At 39.2% G+C, this 23,501-nt stretch overlaps 1 protein-coding gene across 1 annotated transcript; it reads left to right on the top strand.

Moving 5' to 3' along the window:
• The first annotated feature begins 2,670 nt into the window (after positions 1 to 2,670).
• On the top strand, positions 2,671 to 17,624 carry LOC128510014 (acidic mammalian chitinase-like). Its single transcript, XM_053481950.1, has 10 exons — positions 2,671 to 2,705; positions 2,818 to 2,844; positions 2,935 to 3,139; positions 3,221 to 3,277; positions 3,372 to 3,537; positions 6,969 to 7,093; positions 7,691 to 7,814; positions 7,899 to 8,084; positions 8,187 to 8,303; positions 15,617 to 17,624. The coding sequence occupies exons 1-10, from the start codon at positions 2,681 to 2,683 to the stop codon at positions 15,755 to 15,757; spliced, it is 1,173 nt and encodes a 390-aa protein (XP_053337925.1). The 5' UTR covers positions 2,671 to 2,680; the 3' UTR covers positions 15,758 to 17,624.
• Positions 17,625 to 23,501: the final 5,877 nt, after the last annotated feature.

Below are 23,501 nucleotides of genomic sequence, written 5' to 3'. Positions count from 1 at the left end.
TCTGTAAAGAACTTTCTTCCAACAGTCCAAAGATATGCACGTTAGGCTAACTGACATTTCCAAATTTCCCATGGTGTGTGAATGAGTGTGTGAGTGTGTGTGTGTGTGTGTGTGTGTGCCCTGCGTTTTATTGCCAGCCTGTCTAGGGTGTACCCTGCCTTGTTTCCTAAGTCTCCTGGGATAGGCTCTAGGCCTCCCGCAACCCTGAATACAGGATTAAGCGGTATATACAAGGAGTGAGTGAGTGAGTGGTGCAGGTGTTTGTTTTACATTAACCAAGTAGCTTATTAGTAGTTTATTTTAAATTAGATTATTATACTGCATCTGGCACATAACTGTTTATAACATCACTTTTCCTTAACATTTTGATTTCCAAATAGATAATACTGCAAAAGTTTTATTAAATTCTGTTTAATGGTCGATTTAAGATGCACCAACAGTTTAATGCAAGTGCATATACAGTAACTGCTCATAACTTCCCTTCTACTCAACATTTTGTTTTTATTTACTTCAGGCAAGTTTCTCACGTTTAGGCAAGTTTCATTAAATTAAATTAAATTTAATTTGTATAGCGCTTTTAACAATTGTCATTGTTGCACAGCAGCTTTACACAAAAGAGAGTTATGCGAATTTGTATTTAATGTTAATGTGTATACATTAAAGTGATCAGATTGACCCAGATAAGCAGGCAAGTAAAAACTCCCTGAGATGGCATTAGAAAGAAACCTTGAGAGAAACCAGATTCCAGACAGAAATTGTTTTGCTGGAAGTTTATGCTGGAAGTCTTTAAGTTAATATGAAGTCCAATTTTGGAGGCGCAGGTAGAATGTACTGTAGGAATTTCCAGTCCTAACTATGGAAATTTTGTCTAGACAGTTTTGCATTATGCTATGACAAACCCTGGCTGGACAGACATAGAGAAAAAAATTTCAGAGACTGCTTTCTGGTCTTTCACGTATGAAATGTAAAAATATATCATTGAAAGAGCAAGTTCTTTATTTATATAGATAAATAACATATTCCTGCACATGCATGAAAATACAAATTACATATTATATATGATGTCTCCAAATAAAAAAAAATATTCATCTTCCATTACTTTAGGTTTTCAGCTTCCTGTTTCAACCTTGATGATTATAACTAAAGGAAGAAAGTTCATGGTAATGTCCTATAAACTAATATTCTGCAATAAAAACAATTCCTAAACATGAGTTTTCTTTAAAATTCAGCTATATTAATAGTATTTAGAGCTCTAATGTATTGAAAAATCTTTCTAGCTTGATGGTAAACAAGCATTAGCGAAGTGCTGGGATAAGTGCATTAGTGTAGCAGGGCAATATATTTAGAAATATGTGTGTTTTTTCTGTCACAGTGGCATATCTTGTTCTGAATATACACCGATCAGCAATTCCATTATGACCCCCTACTTAATATTTACTGGACCCCCACTTTTGCCACCAAAACAGTGATGAACTGTGTGTTTTGACACCTTTCTACTAGAACTTGAGCAATTTGAGCTACAGTAGCTCTTTTAATGGATCAGACTACAGTAAATGTTCGAGCCTTTGATCCCCACTTGTATCAAAGAGCCTTGGCCACTCATGACCCTGTCATTATTTTTTCTGCTTACAACACATCAGCTTTAGAAAAAAAATGTTAACTTGCTATCTAATATATCCCATCCACTTTCAAGTGCCATTGTAACAAATATTGTAACTATAGCTACTGTGGTAATTTTGAACTTTAAAGATGGACAATATCACCACAGCTTATTGTTTCATACTCTATGACCACACCATACTGCTGCAGTCTGCACATTGCACATTCCATATTTAAAACAGTTTATTTATACAGTTCTTACTTGTTTAAATACTTTATTTCTACTTTATACCTTATTTTATGTTATTTTATTTTATGATAACAAAAAATTGCAGATTTTATATTTTATACTTTTTATTCTTCCTATTAGCATTTATGCCTCCTTACTTTTTTTCTTTTTCTTTTCAAGGTCACAAACAGTCATGTAAGCATTTCACTGTGTATCATACTGTGTATGGTTGTGTATGTGACAAAAAAAATTTAAACTTGAATTTAAATTAATTGTTCAATAATTTGTATAAATCTGTATAAAAAATTATAAACTCCATAAATAACACTTCCTACAACTGTAAAGGCTTTACACAGATATTCTGTAGAGAAAGCAGAATGGAAATAATGACAATAAGAAAGGATTGTAAAAAATAATTAGCATGACTTCTCACAAACCTTTTTGAAATGTTGACCTTTTTTATTGTTCTGCTTCTAAAAGACGTCAGAAAAAAAAATCACTGTTAACTTAAAATGTAAAGGTAAATTAAATAAAAAAATAATTAACAGAAAAACTACAGAGCCAACATAACACTAAATATGTGAAAAGTGTAAGTCATCGTTTTCCGTAACAGATATAATGTAGAAACATAAAAGGTCACATAAAAAAATGTAAGACCACATGACAGTATTCTAGAGTGGAGTACATGCAAAACAATGCCACTCATTGTCACGAGATCACCCGCATATGTTGCAGGCAGAAACCAGGGGGAATTGGTTATGCAAATTATGCAAATAGGTTAGGTTGATATAGGACAATATACCTATTTTGTGCTTCCACTGGAAAGCTAGCCGGTACAAAACTGTAGCAATAATGACTAGATTCATTCTACTCACTGGTAGATAATTTTATCTTGTTATTCAGTCATTAAGATTTTAGCTATTAACGTTAACTGATATTTGTGGGCTATGTGTTTGAATTCTGCACTTTATATTTGTTTAAATTTTTAGACCTCTGTTTGTTATTTATTCCTCTTGGTGAGTTTTCTTAATTCATTATTTCAGAAATAACTGACTTATTTTTAACTTATCTGAACAACATAATAAAGCATTTGATTTAAAATTTAGGCTATGCATATCAGCTTATATGCTATTTTACCAACTGGGCTCAGGAGAGACCTGATCCTGTGAAGTATGCCCCTTCCAACATCGATCCTTTTCTGTGCACACATCTGATCTATGCATTTGCCAGCATTAACTCTACTAATCAGCTAGCCACCTCCAAGTGGAGTGATGAAACTCTATATAAATCCTTCAATAATCTGAAGCAAAGGTAAGGTTTTCTTCTGTTGATTAAATGATTTTCTACTCAGGGTTAAAAAATTCTATTCTAATAATAATAATTAATTATTAGTAATCCAAAGTTGAAAACACTGTTGGCTGTTGGAGGATGGAACTTTGGCACAAAACGGTAAGGTTTTTTTAAACGTCTTTAAACTTTGTTAAAATTTAATGTCAGCAAAAGTAAAAGACTAAAATGACATGCTTTCATTCTCTGTAACCAGATTCTCCTCTATGGTGTCCACTCAAGCAAACAGAAATACATTCATCCAGTCATCCATCAGCTTTCTCAGAAAGTATGGATTTGATGGATTGGATCTAGACTGGGAATATCCTGGATCCAACGGCAGTCCTTCAAATGACAAACAAAAATTTACATTGCTCTGTCAGGTCAGTACATAGCAGCTTTGTTCAGTCTTTATTCTGTATATTGCCATCATATTGTGTTATGTAGGCAGCTAAAAGTTACCTTGAATTCTAAACCCCACCTAATGTTGTGAACAAATTAGCAAAAAAATAATAAAAAATATATATACAGAATTCAGTGGTCCATTTGTAAAAACAATTCAAGGGGGATGGTGTGGTCAAGTTTTTTTTGTGTGTGTGTGTGTGTAGGTGTGTGTGTGTGTGTGTGTATGTGTGTGTGGTTTGGCTATTATTTGAACCTTTCCATCTGTCATCTGGAAAGGATTTAAAGTAAGCTCCCCTCTCCCCCTTCTCGTCTTACACAGTTACCCTTCCTCCACTCTTTTTACACACACTCGCGCACACATTGGAAACACTGTTTTATCAGAAAAATAAACATGAAATCTCTCTAATGACACTTGATTGAGTGACACACTTACTGAATCACTGCTGTAAAGTAAAAAAAAAAAAAAAATTAACCTGCACTTTACCTTTGAAAAAAATCGTGACAGAGCAGTGTTTCTGTGTAGAGCTGAGAGAAAGTGTGTCTGTGAAGGCGAAAGTAGGAGGGATCTGCGTGTGTGTGTGTGTGTGTGTGGGTAGGTGGGTGTGGCACAGTGTCCAATGACATGTGTGCACAAAGACACAAAGAGCAGGCTGAGCCTTGAGCAGAGAGAGAAAATGGATTTTTAATCTCTCTAATGAGACTTGCTTTTGCTTTACCTGCGTGCTGTACACACACGCATACAGACACAAAATAAAATATGTTTTACGCACACACGTGGTCAAAGTGTTATAGTAAACAGTAAATCATGCACGGATGTTGATTATACCAGTAAGAGACGCACACTAAGATCCAGCAGGGGAGACGATTACCCACAATTCCACAGCGCACGAGAGAGAAAAACCATTGGCTCAGTTGTGATCACATGACGTTGTAACGCTCAGGTTTTATATTTGAGTTAATTACACTATTACAGGGTTTTAAATCTAAATACAGGCTAATATTACTTACTTCCGGTGTTGCGCAATCTTCACGGAGCAAGTAAAGACACGCGACAACAATTAAAAGAAGAAGAATGTTCAATTATTTGTCACACATACTTTACAGCACAGTGAAATGTCTTCTTTGCATATCCCAATTAGGAAACTGGGGTCAGAGCGCAGGGTCAGCCAGCTTACAGCGCCCCTGGAGCAGATAGGGTGAAGGGCCTTGCTTGAGGGCTCAACAGTGGCAACTTAGCGATGCTGGGGCTTGAACCCCTGACATTCCAATCAGTAACCCAGTAACCCACAGCCTTAACCAACTGAGTCACCACTGCCCCAAAGTGTATTAAGTGACACGGAAAAACAAACAGACAGACAAACCGACAAGGTGCACCCAAAAAAATATATATACAAAATATATACAACTATTAACAAAGTGTGTAGTGTATGTGTGTGTGTGTGTGTGTGTGTGCGCGTATGTATGAATGTCCAAGTCTGTGTTATTGTGAGTGTGTAATAATGATCGGAAGAGATGGCTTGGTCTCACCAGTTTTAGATGGTAAATCCAGGAGCACGAGAAAACGGAGTTAAACAAGAAGCGCAGGCGTGATACATGATACTTGGTACTCGTAAACCAAGACTTGTTCATTTTCCAAGTCAAAATTTATTTAAAAATCTTTTTTCGTCTTGCACTCGCAAACTGCGTTACTCGCAATCTGAGGTTCCACTGTAAATAATTAATCACTAAAAAGTAAAAAATTTCAGTGTTAAATAAATTGAACCTCAAGTCTCCCCCAAAAAATTTAGGTGCTGTGTAAAATCAAAAACAGAATGCAATGTTTTGAATATCTCGTAAAACATTTATTCATTCATAATATATATATTTTTTTAAAAGAACATGAACAAAACAATAAAAATATTTATACAAAAAAATTATACCATTAAAACAATATACATTAAAAAATGATGGCAGCAACTGCAGGGGCAATTCTAGGATTTTGTAAGAGGGGACTATGAACCAGTGTACGTTTTCAATCTTTACCAATATAGCAGCTAATAAATTTTCTTTATTTATATAGAGCCCAAACTGGGAATTCATATCGTGGTGGATGTAAATATGTTGCATACAACATAAAAAAAAAAACTCTAGCAGAAAAGCTGAGAAAATTTAAGATAATTTTCTTAGGGAAAGTTTTTACATGCAAATACTTAAAAAAAACAAAACTATTTATTCAAGCCCTTCCTGGTTTGTTGGACATGGACATGCATCAGCACATCACACCCCACAAACAACAAAGCAATTAACATTTACTTACATCTAAATAGAGTCGTTTACATAAATCTTGCAGGTAAAGGGGCAGGTCTCCAACACGTGTGGAGAAGAGAATTTGACATACCTCAGTTTTTTTGGTTTGTTTTTTAACATTAATTTGGCAATAACATTTTTAGGAAAAAAAATGTCTACCGAGAAAAAAAGCGATGATGCTAGGGTTAACTGGAAGGCTATTCCATAACTTTGGGACTTTGTAAGTAAAAGTTACCACACATTCAGTCTCTTATGCCCTTCACACATTGGTCAACTTTAAGCTTGTTTTTTTTAATCTGTTTTTGCTAAGTCATATAACTGTGTGTCATCAGCATAACAGTGAAAACTAATACCATGGTTATGAATTATGTTGCACAGAGGAACATGTAAATAGAAAAAGCAGTGGGACTAAATAGTGGGTCAAATAAGATCTGAGTCAGGAGAGGGCAATTCCCTTAATTCCTACCATATTTTCTAATCTATGAAGGAGAGTACTGTGATCAGTGTTGTCAAAAGCTGCACTGATGTCAAGTAAAAAAGCATAGTGCTGCAACTCTGATCAGGAGTCAATAGGTCATAGTGATTTACTCCTTTAACAAGTGCTGTCTCTGTGCTGCAAACAAGCATGATTTTGTGATAGACATCACTTCATGGGCTCAGGAATATTTTAAAAATCAGTGCCTGGGAACAGGGTTTTCCATGTCATCCTAAAATGTAAGTTAAAGTTCTATTTTGCAAAGAACAAGCAATATATGAACTTAATCCTAAAATGCCACTGTTTTCTCTGCATCAAATTAATTTAAAATGTTAAAACACTTCTGTGGTCAGTGAAATTTAAATTTAACATTCCTTTTAGAAACCATGTCACTTTCTTCAGACTATACTTGTAAGACTTTTTACTAGGGCGGGGTTCAAAGGATTGCACCTCTAATGGTATAGTGTCCATAAGTGCCTATGGAATGGGCAGCTTGCACATCTGGAAAGGCACAATCAATACTGAAATATATAGCAGCATATGCTCCGGTCCATCGTTTTCAGGAAACGTTTTTAGAATTGGGGTAGTACCTTGTTATCTTATAATGGTTAAAAAGAATGTTAATAAATAAGTGATTCTATCCTGTAGGATCTTCAACAGGCCTATAAGAATGAAAGCATGGTTACAGGACATCCCCAGCTTATCATCACAGCTGCAGTGGCTGCTGGGAAATCAACTATAGATGCTGGATATGAAATTGCTAAGATTGCCAAGTAGGTTGGCAATATTTCAGCTTGGTATTATGGAAATTTAATAATTTGGATTATCATCATTCCATAATTAGATATATTAAATAATATATTAAATAGATATATAATTAATTGATATCATATATGACCAAAATGTGTGCAAAGTTGAACATCACATTTATATGTATTAGTTAAACATCGCATTTCAAGCTCAGTCTTTCTTTTGCTTTTATAATAACCTCCGATCTTTTAGGAAAGATGTCCACTAGATTGTGGAAAATAGCTGTTGGGATTTGCCCAATCAACAACAAAAGCATTAGTGAATTTGGACTTTATTTCTTCTGCAACAGGTTGTCTTGGTAAAGGTAGATTTGTAAACAGGGGCACAAATCCCTTCCTTTAACCATAGTGAAGCGATATCATAATGTTTTTTTATAAGCAACAATTTTGAGGAAACTTATGTGGATTTATGTGAAAGTCAGTTGTCCACATACTTTTGGACCTCTATCCTAGTTTATCTTTACAGTGTTGCTAATTAAGTTAGATAGCATTCATGTCTATTAAATGCAAGGGATAAGTTTTACAGTGTAATTGAACTGGTTTATTTTATTAAACATACAGGTACCTGGACTTCATTAGTGTGATGACCTACGACTTTCATGGGTCTTGGGAAAGTATGACTGGACACAGTAGTCCTCTGTATCGATCATCTAATGAAACAGGAGATCAAACCAACCTTAATACTGTAAAGATAAATGTTTTATAACTTTACTTATACCTGAGCTTAACAATCAAAGATGGACTGCAAGAGTTGTTTTGGATTTTACAGAATTATTCAATGAAATACTGGAAGAATCAGGGTGCTCCAGTAGAGAAGCTGAGGATGGGTTTTGCTACATATGGCAGAACATTTAAACTGTCATCATTGGCAGTGAGTGGGCTGGGAGCGCCGTCCAGTGGCCCTGGTACTGCTGGCAACTATACCAGAGAGGCAGGCATGTTGGCCTATTATGAGGTTTGTACACAGCTTAGGTGAGATACTCAAATGTCACTTTATTGTTTTAAAAGACCTTGACCTAGGTCAATGAAATAGCTGTGAATTCTTATTTCCTCTCAGATCTGCAGCTTCCTTCAAGGAACCAGCATTCAGTGGATTCAGGATCAAAAAGTACCCTATGCCACAAAGGGGGATCAGTGGGTTGGCTTTGATACCAAGAAGAGCTTTGACACAAAAGTATGAATTGACCTTTCAAACGTGAGGTCAAATGTTTAATATTTTTGGAATTGGTAGTAAATACATGTACACTTAAAGAATATTTGCACAAACAATATTTTGTTGGATCACCTTTTGCTTTAAATTTATACCCCATGAACTTTTCCACATTTTATTATACTTTACAATTATGTGCCACTTCGTGTTGGTCTAAAAGATAAAATCCAGATAAAATACAATTACCTTTGTGGTTGTAACAAAATGTAGAAATGTTTAAGGGGTATGAATGCTTTTGCGAGGCACTGCACATCATGCACAATTATTTCAACAATCTTATGCAACATCACAAAATGTACTTTCATTTGGAGTTACAATAATTTTGGTTGCAACCTTATTGTAAAGTTTTTCTAAAGTTACGTAGTAGGAGAGGCGAGTTGCTCGGTCTGTCCGCTGTGCTTCGGTAAGCTTCTCTGGCGCCAGGAGAGACTCAGTCAAACACACACACACACGTTGTCTGTCAGAAAGGTCTCTGTTTATTAATCAGCAAAAGATGGGGTTTATATATGTTTGACCAAACGCCTGTCTTCTTCTTCTTCTTTGTCTTTCGGCTGTTCCCTTTCAGGGGTCGCCACAGCGAATCATTTGCCTCCATCTAACCCTATCCTCTGCATCCTCTTCTCTCACACCAACTAACTTCATGTCCTCTTTCACTGCATCCATAAATCTCCTCTTTGGTCTTCCTCTAGACCTCCTGCCTGGCAGTTCCAACCTCAGCATCCTTCTACCGATATATTCACAATCTCTCCTCTGAACATGTCCAAACCACCTCAATCTGGCCTCTCTGACTTTATCTCCAAAACATCTAACGTGGGTTGTCCCTCTGATAAACTCATTCTTAATCCTATCCATCCTTGTCACTCCCAAAGAGAACCTCAACATCTTCAGCTCTGCTACCTTCAACTCTGCCTCCTGTCTTTTCTTCAGTGCCACTGTCTCTAAGCCGTAGAGCATCGCTGGTCTCACCACTGTCCTGTACACCTTTCCTTTCATTCTCGCTGATACTCTTTTACATTTACATTTACATTTAGGCATTTGGCAGACGCTCTTATCCAGAGCGACTTACAAAAAGTGCTTTAATGTTTACAACATTGGATACATTTTTTTCGGGGGGTGGGTGGGGGGGGGTGTTAGTCCAGGTACTGGAGAAACAGATGCGTCTTGAGTCGTCGTTTAAAGATAGTCAAAGTCTCTGATGTACGGACATCTAGAGGAAGTTCATTCCACCACCTAGGTGCCAGAACAGAAAAGAGCCTGGATGAATGGCGCCCTCGATCCCTGAGAGATGGTGGGATGAGGCGAGCAGTGCTGGAGGATCGGAGGGAACGTGGTGCAGTTCGTGGTGTAATTAGCGCAGAGAGGTAAGTGGGTGCTGGGCCATTTTTAGCTTTGTAGGCAAGCATCAGTGTTTTAAATTTGATGCGGGCAGCTACAGGAAGCCAGTGCAGGGAGCGGAGGAGTGGGGTGGTGTGGGAAAACTTGGGAAGGTTAAAAACGAGTCGTGCTGCTGCATTCTGGATCAGTTGCAGAGGACGAATCGTGGACAAAGGCAGGCCTGCCAGGAGTGAGTTGCAGTAGTCCAGTCTTGAAATAACAAGGGACTGAACAAGCACCTGAGTAGCCTGTGAAGAAAGAAATGGGCGAATTCTTCTGATATTGTAAAGAAGAAATCGACAAGAGCGAGTAAGGTTAGCGATGTGTGGGGAAAATGACAGATGATTGTCCACGGTTACCCCGAGATTGCGGGCAGTGGTTGAGGGAGTGATTTGGTTGTTGTCCATGGATATCACAAGGTCTTGACCTGGAGATGAGTCACAAGGGATAAACAACAGTTCGGTTTTACTGAGATTGAGCTTCAGCTGATGAGCAGCCATCCAAAATGAGATGTCTGCCAGACATGCTGAGATCCGGGTGGAAACCTGAGTGTCAGAGGGAGGAAAGATCCTTTTATCGCACAACACACCTGACACTTTTCTCCACCCATTCCAACCTGCCTGTACCCGCCTCTTCACCTCCTTTGAACACTCTCCGTTGCTCTGGACCGTTGACCCTAAGTACTTAAAATCCTGCACCTTCTTTACCTCTGCTCCCTGTAGCCTCACCGATCCTCCTGGGTCCCTCTCATTTACACACATGTATTCTGTCTTGCTGCGGCTAACCTTCATTCCTCTGCATTCCAAAGCATACCTCCACCTCTCCAAATTTTCCTCCACCTGTTCCCTGCTCTCGCTACAGAGCACGATGTCATCTGCAAACATCATAGTCCATGGGGACTCCTGTCTTACCTCATCTGTCATCCTGTCCATCACCAGAGCAAACAAAAAGGGGCTTAGAGCCGATCCTTGATGCAGACCCACCTCCACCTTGAACTCTTCTGTCACACCTACAGCACATCTTACCACTGTCTTACAGCTCTCATACATGTCCTGCACCACTCTAACATACTTCTCTGCCACTCCAGACTTCCTCATACAATACCACAGCTCCTCTCTTGGCACCCTGTCATACGCTTTCTCTAAATCTAAAAAGACACAATGCAACTCCCTGTTACCTTCTCTATACTTCTCCGCCAGCATCCTCAAAGCAAATACTGCATCTGATGTACTCTTTCTAGGCATAAAACCATATTGCTGCTCACACATGCTCACCTCTGCCCTTAACCTAGCTTCCACTACTCTTTCCCACAGCTTCATTGTCTGGCTCATTAGCTTTATACCTCTATAATTGCCACAGCTTTGCACATCTCCCTTGTTCTTAAAAATTGGCACCAATACACTTCTCCTCCATTCCTCTGGAATCCTCTCACTCTCCAAAATCTTGTTAAACAAACTTGTCAAAAACTCTACTGCCACCTCTCCTAAGCACTTCCATACCTCCACAGGTATGTCATCAGGACCAACAGCCTTTCCACTCTTCATCCTCTTCAACGCCCTTCTCACCTCACTTCTACCAATATTTGCTACTTCCTGTTCCACAACAGTCACCTCTTCTACTCTTTGTTCTCTTTCGTTTTCCTCATTCATCAACTCCTTAAAGTACTCCTTCCATCTTCCCATCACCCTCCTGGCGTCTGTCAGTACATTTCCATCTCTATCTTTAATCACTTTAACCTGCTGCACATCCTTCCCATCTCTATCTCTCTGCCTTGCCAACCTGTACAGATCCCCCTCTCCCTCCTTACTGTCTAGCCTAGCATACAAGTCCTCATATGCTGTTTGTTTGGCCTTTGCCACCTCTACCTTCACCTTACTCTGCATCTCCCTGTACTCCTGTCTACTCTCTTCAGTCCTCTCCGTGTCCCACTTCTTCTTAGCTAGCCTCTTTCCCTGTATACACTCCTGGACTTCCTCATTCCACCACCAAGTCTCCTTGTCCACTTTCCCCTTACCTGATGATACACCAAGTACCCTCCTACCTGTCTCCCTGATTACATTGGCTGTAGTTGTCCAGTCAACTGAAAGCACCTCCTGACCACCCATAGCCTGTCTCAACTCCTCCCTAAAGACTTTACAACATTCTTCCTTTCTCAGCTTCCACCACTTTGTCCTCTGCTCTGCCTTTGTCCTCTTCGCCTTCCTCACCACCAGGGTTATTTTACACACCACCATTCTGTGTTGTCTGGCTACACTCTCCCCTACCAACACTTTGCAGTCACTGATCTCTTTCAGGTTACAACGTCGACACAAGATGTAGTCGACCTGAGTGCTTCTGCCTCCACTCTTATATGTCACCCTATGTTCCGGCCTTTTCTGGAAGAAAGTATTTACTACTGCCATTTCCATCCTCTTTGCAAAGTCCACCACCATCTGCCCTTCTACATTCCTGTCCTGAAGACCAAACCTGCCCATCACATTTTCATCACCTCTGTTCCCTTGAACATTGAAGTCTGCACCAATCACCACTTTTTCACCTTTGGGGATGCTCTGCATCACTTCATCTAACTCACTCCAGAATTTCTCCTTCTCTTCTAACTCACAGCCTACCTGTGGGGCATAACCACTAACAACATTGAACATTATCCCTTCAATGTCCAGCTTCAGACTCATCACCCTATCTGATACTCTCTTCACCTCTAGAACATTCCTTACAAACTCCTCTTTTAGAATAACTCCTACTCCATTTCTTTTCCTATCCACACCATGGTAAAACAATTTGAACCCTGATCCTAAGCTTCTAGCCTTGCTACCTTTCCACCTGGTCTCCTGGACACACAGTACATCCACCTTTCTTCTCTGCATCATATCAACTAACTCTCTTCCCTTCCCTGTCATGGTCCCAACATTCAAAGTCCCTACTATCACTCCTAAACTCTTGCCTTTCCTCTTCTCTCTCTGCTTTCGAACACGCCTTCCTCCTCTCCTTCTTCGACCAACAGTAGCCCAATTTCCACCAGCACCCTGTAGGTCAACAGCACCAGTGGCGGTCGTTGTTAACCCGGGCCACGACCGATCCGGTATGGGAATTATATTCTTGATTCGCATCGTTGATTTGGCAAATGTTTTTATGTCGGGTGCCCTTCCTGACACAACCCTCTGCATTTATCCAGACTTGGGACTGGCACAAGAAGACACTGGATTGCGCCCCCCGGTGGTTGCATTTTTGACCAAACGCCTGTGCCATAGACATATGTTACTACAAAGAACATGAACAATTGTAAATGTCCTGGTGAGATCCTAAAGAATCAAAGGAGAGGAAGATAGAGAGGTGTCCGTCCAGAGACAGATCACAAGATGTTGGCTCGAGTTAGGGGGAGTGGGGGAAGGAGACAGAGGGGGAGAGAGAGAGAGGGGGAGAGAGACATGAAGAGAGAATGGGAAGGTGAGCGTGGGAGCGTTCACACCTTAAGGAGCAGATGCAAGAGGAGACAGGAAGATAGCAACAGGAAAGATTTAACACGTTAATATCAGTTCTATGAGGAAGCAAGAGAGTTGAAATAACTGCTTTAGATATAAAATAATTTTAACACTTATAATGCAAACAGGAGAGTCGAACTTTAAACTCTTAATTTTCTCATAACCGCTATTTTAACATTTGAATCTTATGGATCTTGGCAGTATCATACTGGAATAAGCCTGTGCCATCAGGGAAGAAATAACCTAATAATGACAACGAATAGCTTCCGGCATTCTTCATCATTAATATGTAAGGTTTACATAATAAAGACAACGAATGACGGTTGCATTGTCCACCAATAAATGTAGACATTTTAATGTGGACACAATGCCACATTGACAACACAACACATTAATAAGTAATGTTTAGCTCTGGGTCAGAGTTGTATCGAATCTTTAACGATTCGGGTTAATTTGATTAACTGAAACAAATTATAATGTACACTTTATCGACTACCCGTCCAGCGTTTAGCACAATTTAGTGTATCTTACCAGTTCTGGTTATCACATGGCCAACGGCTATAACACAAAATCTAGTATTTAGCAATTATGAGCAAGGTAACAAGATCTGGGCAAATGTTTAGACTTTAAAATACATGAACAAGACAACAGTTCTTTATAAAGAAACAAGGATTTTTTTGACTAATCTATGATACACGAAACTACACTGCTTGAACGCATGCACACACACACACACACACACAAACAGTTTGGCAAGTGAAAATGAATTAAGTTATTCTAGTACTGTTTACTAGATCAACGAAAGTCAGAAGAGCAGAGTCTTGGGTTTAATCTTACGGTTTAGTTATGAAACGAGCACTAACTTCAGCAAGGTATGCAGCTTTGTTTGTTTACTTGCGTTATGTTTCGTTCTCATCCTTTGGTTCGCCTCCAGCGAAGGGAATCACGACGTTGCTGATTGGTTGGTGCGCTGTTCTAGAGATGACGTCTGTCGGGAAAGCCCTTCGGTGAAGCGTTGGTTGCCTGGTTACCGATGGCTGCGCTCTGGAACTTCTCCTGAGGTTTCCTTCGTTGCGGGACTTTGGAGTTCTGGCATGAAGTCTCGTTGAGAGTTCTTGAAGAGCGGATGATGCCAGCAGCGGCGGTGCAGCGCCAGCAAGGGCAAAGCCCGAGCTGCTTGGAAGATGTTGTAGGTTGCATTTGTGATGATAACTTCTCTTCTTCACTACACTGTGGACTTCCTGAGGGTTTTTGTCCCTTGGGGGTCAGTCCGTCCCTTAGGTGATTCATCCAATTAGATGTGATTGCAGGGCTTAGCCACGCCTCACGTGGTTCCTCCTTTCGTGCATAAATTAGCCAGGTGTTCGGCTGTCAGGTGTGACCCATCTGGTTGGAGTTTTTAATACTTTATAAAAAGTAATTTTGCAAGAGCTCTGTTCATGCTACCAATTACCCATGTTCACCAACATTCTTGAAATAAAGCCAGCTTGAGATTGACACCAAACATTACATATCTTACCCACTCATTCCTTCCTTTATCTTTTAAAAAAAATTTTTGTAAATGCTGATTACACCTTTAAAGTTATGCAGAATAATCAAACATATACACAGGAATAAAAGGAACTGAGTACATTTATGTGAATACGTTTTGCCTTACTGGCACACTTTAAAGATTAAGTTTAAAATAGTGTCCATGCCATATGCCTTTATTCATGGAAAGGCATGTCTTCCGGAGGTCAAAAGAGTGTCCAGGTGTGATGAGTTCTCCCCCCAGCTCGGGGTGATGCTGTAAAACTGTCTTCTTTGTTTACCGGATCGCCAATTTACATCCTCGGTTTCGGGGTCTACTTTAAAGCATCTGGCCTTGTGGAGTTACTTAGTTTTACAGACGTCCCCCTTAAGATAGCGAACCAGATAAGGTTATCAGGATGGCGCCATGCATGCTGGGAGAGGGGGTTCAGGAATGTGATCCATCCCCTGTTATTCACTACATATGTGATGACCAGGGGCCTCATGTATCAACGCTGCGTATGCACAAAAACTTTGCTTACGCCAGTTTTCACGAGAGCAAGTTTTTGTCCACCAGGCACTGTATTTCCACATCAACTTTCACAAGTTAAAATCATAAGAACCTGCATACACCCACACACATACAGCATATTGTTATGACTTTTTTATGACTTAACCTCTTCTTACAATTAAAAACTGCGGTAACTGCAGCTCTTTTAAAAAATGTCCCTTTGTGCCATCTGGCAGTCATTTTACAAATCCTGATTTATTTTGACCACTGTCATTTTGCAGTTGCTGTGAGCACTGCGGTAATAAAATTGAGAAAGACAATACCATAATAAATGTGCAAATCTGATACAAAGTAAAACTTTTTTAGAAAGTGTGTGTGTGTGTGTGTGTGTGTGTGTGTTTTAGGTGGCCTATCTAAAAAAAAATAAGTTCGGAGGGGCCTTTGTGTGGACTCTTGATCTTGACGATTTTACTGGACAGTTCTGTGGACTGGGAAAATACCCTCTCATCACTGAGCTCAAGAAACAGCTAAGAAGAAGAATTTAAATAAGGTATTTAAACTATTGCCTTTTTAATACTTTGACTGCTACTGTATGGTTTTAGTAATGTCAAAGATAGAGCTTTAAAACAGTGACACGGAAATTGTGTCAGAAATAATAAATCAAGCGTTGCTTTTTCTCACCACAATTATGATAGATTTAAAAATTTATGCCTATCTTATCTTTACCTAAATAATCTTACTTATATATAAATTATATATATTTATATATGTATTTATATTTAATTCTTTGAATGTACAAAACTATTTTTTATATGATTATCAGTTGTGAGCAGAACTTAATCACTTCATTAAAACATTATCCCCTGTTTTTACACTAATTGGGGGTAAGTGTGCCAAACTAACAGGTGGAATTGATGCTTTCAAAAAATTGCTGTTCATTCACCTTTTATCTTTAGAGGTATATTTAGCTTATATTATTTCTGTATGTGTTACTACATGTTAGTCACTAAAAGTAAGAGTAGGAAGCTTACTAAAAAACGTTTATGTCCTACTCTAAGCTACAGTAGGAATATTTTTGGTCTAAATGAACTTTGAGCGTGATTCCTAGAAGTGATTTTGAGACATATTGTTAATACAGGCCCTAGTGTGTTGAACAAGGTTTTCTTTTACATCATAGGACATTTTTTGCTTCTTATTTTTTATATTTTATAAAAAAATTAAGAAATCAGAAAATAATTACTACCACATATTGGTACTGTATATTTCTGTGATTGTCATATACTGTAGCTAGTTAATTTTGCTTCAGCATTAAATAAGAATCTATGACTTTTTGTTACCTTCTATTAGGGTGTAACTATGAATTGATTTCATGTGTTATGTAATAGGAAGTGTAATAGGAAGACGCAAGGTCAGAAAATACAGTAACCAAAATCATAGTTGGTAAAAACAGGTTTGGGTCAAGCAGACGAAACAGGTCATTGTGTTTCTCTGAAAGTTGAGAGTCCTCTGAAGATGCTAGGGCTCACAATATTGTTTGATTTACTGAAATCTGCTGCACACATTAAAACTAACACTGCTCCTCAGCTTAGATTTTATTGGAATATAAAATATATGTTAAATTTTGATTGATACTTTCTGTTGGGCTTGAAACATATTAAACTGACTTCATAGACATGTTTATTATTTACAAATATATTATTCCACATCTGAGAAATCTTATTTTCAAGCTGAATCAGTAAAGGTAAACTGTGATGCCACAGCATACCTTACAGTACTGTATATACAATAAAGTGATTCAGAGTTTGGTGGTCAAATAAATATTACTGTAGGAGTTTATCAGTCTCTCACATCATGCAGTTACTGAATTTCTATTAGCATAATTACATGGCATAAACCTAAATTACTATTACTCTGTGTGTACATGTTTATTTTTGGCTAGTTGCTATGTTAGATTTAGTTTCTATTTAAATTTAGGGAGACAGTAAAAGAGAGGTCACAATTATGTCTCAGAACTGTTGGGTACTTAGACTAATGATTATAGAGTTGTTTCCATTTTAATCATTTAAAAGTTTGAATAGCAAAATAATGTTGTTATTATAAACATGTATACACGGTCTGCTTATGGTTTGATTTTTGAGACATTTCTTGAACAAACCAGTATGAATTCAATGTTGAGCCAAAGTCAATAAATAACTCAATAATGTCAAAATTATTATAATTTTTTTTAAAGGGCATTGTAATATTATTTTAAATCTATATTGAATCCTGACCTGAACCTAATGGATGTGTAAAATTTGTCTGTATTTTTTTTATATTCGTAGTGTTATGAATTACTTGAACTTTATTAAGAAACTTTCTGACATTCTAAATATTAACTGTTAAATTGTTCTGTACCAGTTCATTATAGTAAATAGTATAAGAGGAAAATAAAGAGGACTTCATTTTTAACAGACTGGAAATTGGTGTGTGACTGCATGAGGACTGTGAAATTCTTAGCTGTCTCATGCAAATGTTTGCATGTTTTGTTACAGGCTTAAACTTTGTGGTCATTGCTACAAAATTAATACGTTTGAAACTAAATACAGAAAAAAACTGGGCTATAAAAATATATTTTAAGGACCATGACTAATGTGTTGTGTAAATGTATTTTTTTCTGTTGGGCTAATAGCAACAAAGTGAACACACACACACCCACACACACTTTTCATAACATGTTCCCCAGTACTTTTTTTCTTCTGATTAGCCTCATTAACAAGCTGTTTTTTTTTACCATGCAACTTCAACAAATGTTTACATTAAGTGATCTCCATGCATTTTTCCAACCACATTTCTTTAAAAAATCTGATGGTTTAACAGTATCGTTCCAGGCATTGATAATGTGTTGAAGAGATTATATGTTCCAGTAATTTAAAATCTCATAAGTTGATTTTTTTTTGCTTAATGCAGCCCAATGATTTGATGCTTCTGAAATTCAATTCAATTCAATTCAATTTTATTTGTATCGCGCTTTTGTCGCTAGCAATTGTCATAGCCGCAAAGCAGCTTTACACAATCAAAAGAATTATTTAAGTTTGTATGAAATGTAAATGGGTATGAATCAAATTTGTCAGTTTGTCCCTGGTGAGCAAGCCGAGGGCGAAGACCTTGAATAGAAGGAAACCTTGAGAGGAACCCATCCTCATTTGGGTGAAACAGAAAGCAGTAAATGATCTGCATTTATACAGTGTGTTAGGTGGCAGGCAGGTCAGCTATAATAGCTGATGTTAATTGATGTTAATATGGAGTCCAGGTAGTTATTAAAGACTCAGGTAGACTTGTAGGAAGTTCCAGTCCTGAACTATCGAACTGTCAAGTCCTCAGAGAAACAGTTGCCAACACCAGTCGAGGCCAGAACCATTTTCTAGGTAGAGAGAATCATCCCCAGACACCAGACGCAGTCTGGATCACTAGCAGCTCAGGAACGATGTGTAGCTCGACAGAGAGAGAGAAAGAGTGAAAGGGGGAGACGGGGAGAGAGGAAAGAGAAAGAGGGGGAGAAAGAGAAGAAGAGGAGAGATGGCAGTTAGGTATGGTCACAGTCACACAATGTATAATGTGAATGTATAATAACTGTAGAGTGCAAGCAGAGACTCCGGCAGGACTAACTACTGTATGACAGCATAACTAAAAGGGAGAGCCAGAAGGAAACACAAACATGAGGGCTTCCTGAGATGTAAAGCAAACAATCACCTCACCGTCAGCAAACCTGAGTGATCAATGAGAGTGAGGAAGACAGCATCTAAACATACCAGTTCACCATAATACTCTACGTCCATGAGTCCCCCAGATCTGCTCCTTTACCTAAGGCAAATCTATTTATAAAAATGCTTGGCTAAATAAATAGGTTTTAGCCTGGACTTAAACACTGAGACTGTGTTTGAGTCCACACTTACCACCAAGCTGGAGCACCTGGGACTCAGCTCATCTATATGTCAGTGGATCTCCAACTTCCTAACTGGCAGACCACAGGCAGTAAGGATGGGCGGACATGTCTCAGCCTCCCTCACTCTCAGCACTGGAGCCCCCCAGGGTTGTGTTCTGAGCCCCCTGCTGTACTCTCTGTACACCCACGACTGCGTGGCCACTACCAGCTCCACCACCATCATCAAGTTTGCTGACGACACTGTTGTGGTGGGCCTGATCACGAACAACGATGAGACGGCCTACCTGGAGGAGGTTGGAAATCTGGAGAACTGGTGCCAGAGAAACAATCTCCTCATGAACGTCAGTAAGACAAAGGAGCTGATAGTGGACTTTAGTACAAAGCAGGTGAGGAACTACCAGACCCCCGTCATCAACAGGAGCCCAGTGGAGAGAGTGGACAGCTTCAGATACCTCGGTGTTCACATCACGCAGGACCTGGCATGGTCCTGTCACATCAACACCGTGGTAAAAAAGGCCCGACAGCGTCTCTACCACCTCAGACGCTTGAGAGACTTTAGACTGCCCTCCAAGGTGCTCAGGAACTTCTACTCCTGCACCATCGAGAGCATCCTGACGGGAAATATCACGACCTGGTTCGGGAACAGCACCATGCAGGACAGACGAGCTCTACAGAGGGTGGTGCGATCAGCTGAGCGCATCATCCGCATTGAGCTCCCTGACCTGCAATCGATTTACAGCAAGCGGTGCTTGACCAAGGCCAGGAAGATCGTGAAGGACCTCAGCCACCCCAATAACGGACTGTTTACTCTGTTGCGGTCTGGGAAGCGATTCCGCTCCTTGAAGGCCAACACAGAGAGACTGAGGAGGAGCTTCTTCCCGCAGGCGATAAGGTCTCTCAACCACAACCACACCACTATGCAGAACTACACAATATTTTCATAATTGGTCAAATCTATCAATCTTCTTACATCCATGAACACTATGGACAATTACACGCTCACCTTCCTTCATATATACACTACATGTCGTACGTTACATCCTGGACCATTGCACAAAGACACTTTAATAACCTTGCACACCTACCTTCACAACTACACTACATTTTACAGTTTTACGTTTACATCCTGGACCAGTGCACAAAGACACTTTAATAACCTCTGCACTAAGACACTTTGCTCTATGCATATTTGCACACACCGTACAGTATATTTCAATTTGCACAGTATATTTCTATTTTGTACATCATATTTCTATTTTTATTTCTAGTTCTATTTTTTTTTTTTTTTTCCTAGCACATTTCTATTTTTATTTTTAGTTCTATTTTTCCTAGTTTAATTTAATTTTTTAATTTAATTTCTACCGTATTTCTTTTATTCATATTTATTTCTTATTTGTAAAATTTAACTCTCTTTTAGGGTCAATGGCAGTCGTATAATGCATTTCACTACATTTCGTACTGTGTATGTTTGTGTATGTGACAAATAAAATTTGAATTTGAATTTGAATTTGAACACTATTTGGAAGACTATTCCATAATTTGGGGGCTTTGTAAGAAAAAGCTCTGCCCCTAGCTGTATTTTTCATAATACGCGGTACTGACAGGCAGCCTGCATCCTTTGATCGAAGTAGGCGTGGCGGTTCGTAAGACACTAGCAGTTCGCTCATGTACTGCGGCGCGAGACCATTTAATGCTTTATATGTCAAGAGTAGTATTTTAACAGGGAGCCAATGCAGTGAAGATAAGATAGGGGTGATGTGCTCATATCTTCTGGTTCTGGTTCTAGACTTTCGCTGCTGCATTTTGGACTAGCTGAAGCTTATTTATGCACCTAGCTGAACAACCAGACAGTAAGGCGTTACAATAGTCCAACCTAGAGGTTGAGGTAGAGGTGATAAAAGCATGAACTAGTTTTTCTGCATCATTTAGCGACAATATATTTCTTATCTTGGCAATATGTCTGAGGTGAAAGAATGCTATTCTGGTAATATTATCTACATGAGCTTCAAATGAAAGGCTGGAATCTATAATCACACCAAGGTCTTTTACTGTTGCACTTGATGGAACAGAAAGGCCATCTAAAGTTATGGTGTGATCTAAAATTTTACTCTTAGCTGTATGCGGTCCTATGACTAGAACTTCTGTCTTATCCAGATTAAGCAGAAGGAAGTTAATTAGCATCCAATTATTTATGTCCTGCACACATTGCTCAACTTTAGTAAGCTGTTGTTTTTCATCAGGTTTTGCTGAGACATATAACTGTGTGTCGTCAGCATAACAATGAAAACTAATACCATGCTTACGGATTATGTTGCCCAGAGGAAGTATGTAAAGGAAAAAAGCAGTGGACCTAAAACTGAACCCTGCGGAATGCCAAACTCCACTAGAGAACATGCAGAATAATCACCATTTAAGTCTACATACTGATAACGATCGGTCAGATAGGATTTGAGCCAGGAGAGGGCTGTACCCTTAATTCCTACTACATTTTCTAATCTGAAATGATGATCTTTTTTGGCCAGGTAGTGTTTTTAGTTACTGGTTAATAAAAAAAGTTATTACATGTTAATATTACCGCATTACTTTATTGAATAGTAAATAAAGAAAATTTGACTTGTTACTAACAAAAGTAGTATATTACAATAATGTGCTACATGTGTCCTTTAATGCTTAAGTTCAGGATGGTATTCTCCAGAAATTGGTTAATTTAAGTCCTACCTATTGTTTGATATCATTGGTTCATCCGGTGAACAAATCATATTTCTTTTTGTTTATATTGACATGACAGCATCGCACAGTTGCTGCAGATTTGTCAGCTGCACATTTATGATGTGAGCCCCACGGTGCTCTACTAGATTGGTGACTGTGGAGACCATTTACAGTAAGTACAGTGAACTCATTGTGATGTTCAATAAACCAGTATGAGATGATATTAGTTTTGTGACATGGCACATTATCCTGTAGTCATAAAAAGATGGACAATGTCAGGAACAATACTCAGGTAGGCTGTGGCATTTAAACACTGCTCAATTGGTATTAAGGGGCCCAAGGTGTCCCAAGAAAATAATCTCCCCACTATTACACCTTCATCAACAAAAAAATGACTGCTTTAGCCGAACTCTTCAAGGTTTTGACTTTTTGTGCATTCAAAGGTGCTCATCAAATTGTCTGTAAGGTTTTATTTGAGTTACTCTTTCCTTTCTATTAGGTCAAACCAATCTGGCCATTCTCCTTTGACCTCTGGAAAATTTCTCTTTTTTAGAAAATTCTCTGTAAACCCTAGAGATAGTTGGTCACCCAGTTGAAAATACCATGTCTACATGCCTATATGTACAGTATTTGAGTTGCTGCAGTGTGACTAACTGTTTATATATTTGTGTGAATGGGCAGTTGTACAAATGTACCAGATGAAGTGACCAGTGAGAGTATGTACAGTTTCAATAATAACCAAAAACATTTTTAAGATTGAGCAACAGGATTTTGTATAGATCGTGTTTCCATAAACTACACACTTTTTTTTTTGCTTTAGTCTGCTTACTGTCACGAACCAATCGATGATTGACCAGAAGACTTAGCAGTTAGCGCGTGTAGCGTGGATGGTGAACCCAAACCTGGAAGTAGCGCGAATCATCAGGATAACCACGTGTATTATTATTAGAACACTCTCGGGGCGAGAGCAAGAGATTACACAAATAAACCCGCGTTCGAACAACACACACTAGTCAGGAAGAAAAACCCCCAAAAAAGTGAGTACTCATGATAAAGTAAGTAAACGTCGGAACCAGCATGGGCAACTCAATAACTGAGTGATGTGATGCGCCATTTTGTCTCTTTTTATGCTTCCTGAGTCGCGACCGTACTACCTCCGGGTCCTAGTGCCGGTCGCGGGGCGAGTGCGCATGATAGTACCCTCCTGTCCAGTACTGCTTCCTGACGGTCCTGGGGTGGAGGTTTGCTTGGTTCCACAGCCGTCGACACCTGCGGACTAACTGTTGGGCTGATGGTACATCAACCTCCGGTTCTTGGTAATTAAACATTGAAGGTTGGAAACTGTGGCATACCTCAAATAGGCTCATGTTCGTGGCGGATGAGACGTGGAGGTTTTGGGAGAGTTCAGCCCAGATGAGGTAGTGGGCCCAGGAGCGCTGGCGGTCGGTAATGAAGCATCTCAGCTAGCGCTCCAGTTGTTGGTTGGTCCGCTCCGTCTGACCGTTAGTCTGGGGGTGGTATCCGGATGACAGACTGCAGGTGGAATTGATCAGACAGCAGAAGGCCTTCCAGAACCGGGCAGTGAACTGGGGAGATGGCAGCAGGGTTGATGGTGAAACGATGAGATGAAGGACGGGTCAGGGCGGTTAAGGGAGCCG

Source organism: Clarias gariepinus, chromosome 22 (assembly GCF_024256425.1).
Source record: "Clarias gariepinus isolate MV-2021 ecotype Netherlands chromosome 22, CGAR_prim_01v2, whole genome shotgun sequence".
Taxonomy (NCBI): Eukaryota; Metazoa; Chordata; class Actinopteri; order Siluriformes; family Clariidae; genus Clarias; species Clarias gariepinus.
Note: the sequence above shows the minus strand (reverse complement) of the source record. Positions and strands in the feature narration are given on the sequence as shown.

Coding starts and splice junctions, on each gene's coding strand:
- LOC128510014 (XM_053481950.1), top strand. CDS start 2,681: ATGACTAGATTCATTCTACTCACTG. Junction 2,845..2,934: donor TTTGTTATTTATTCCTCTTG/GTGAGTTTTCTT, acceptor TTTAAAATTTAG/GCTATGCATATCAGCTTATA. Junction 7,094..7,690: donor GAAATTGCTAAGATTGCCAA/GTAGGTTGGCAA, acceptor TTAAACATACAG/GTACCTGGACTTCATTAGTG.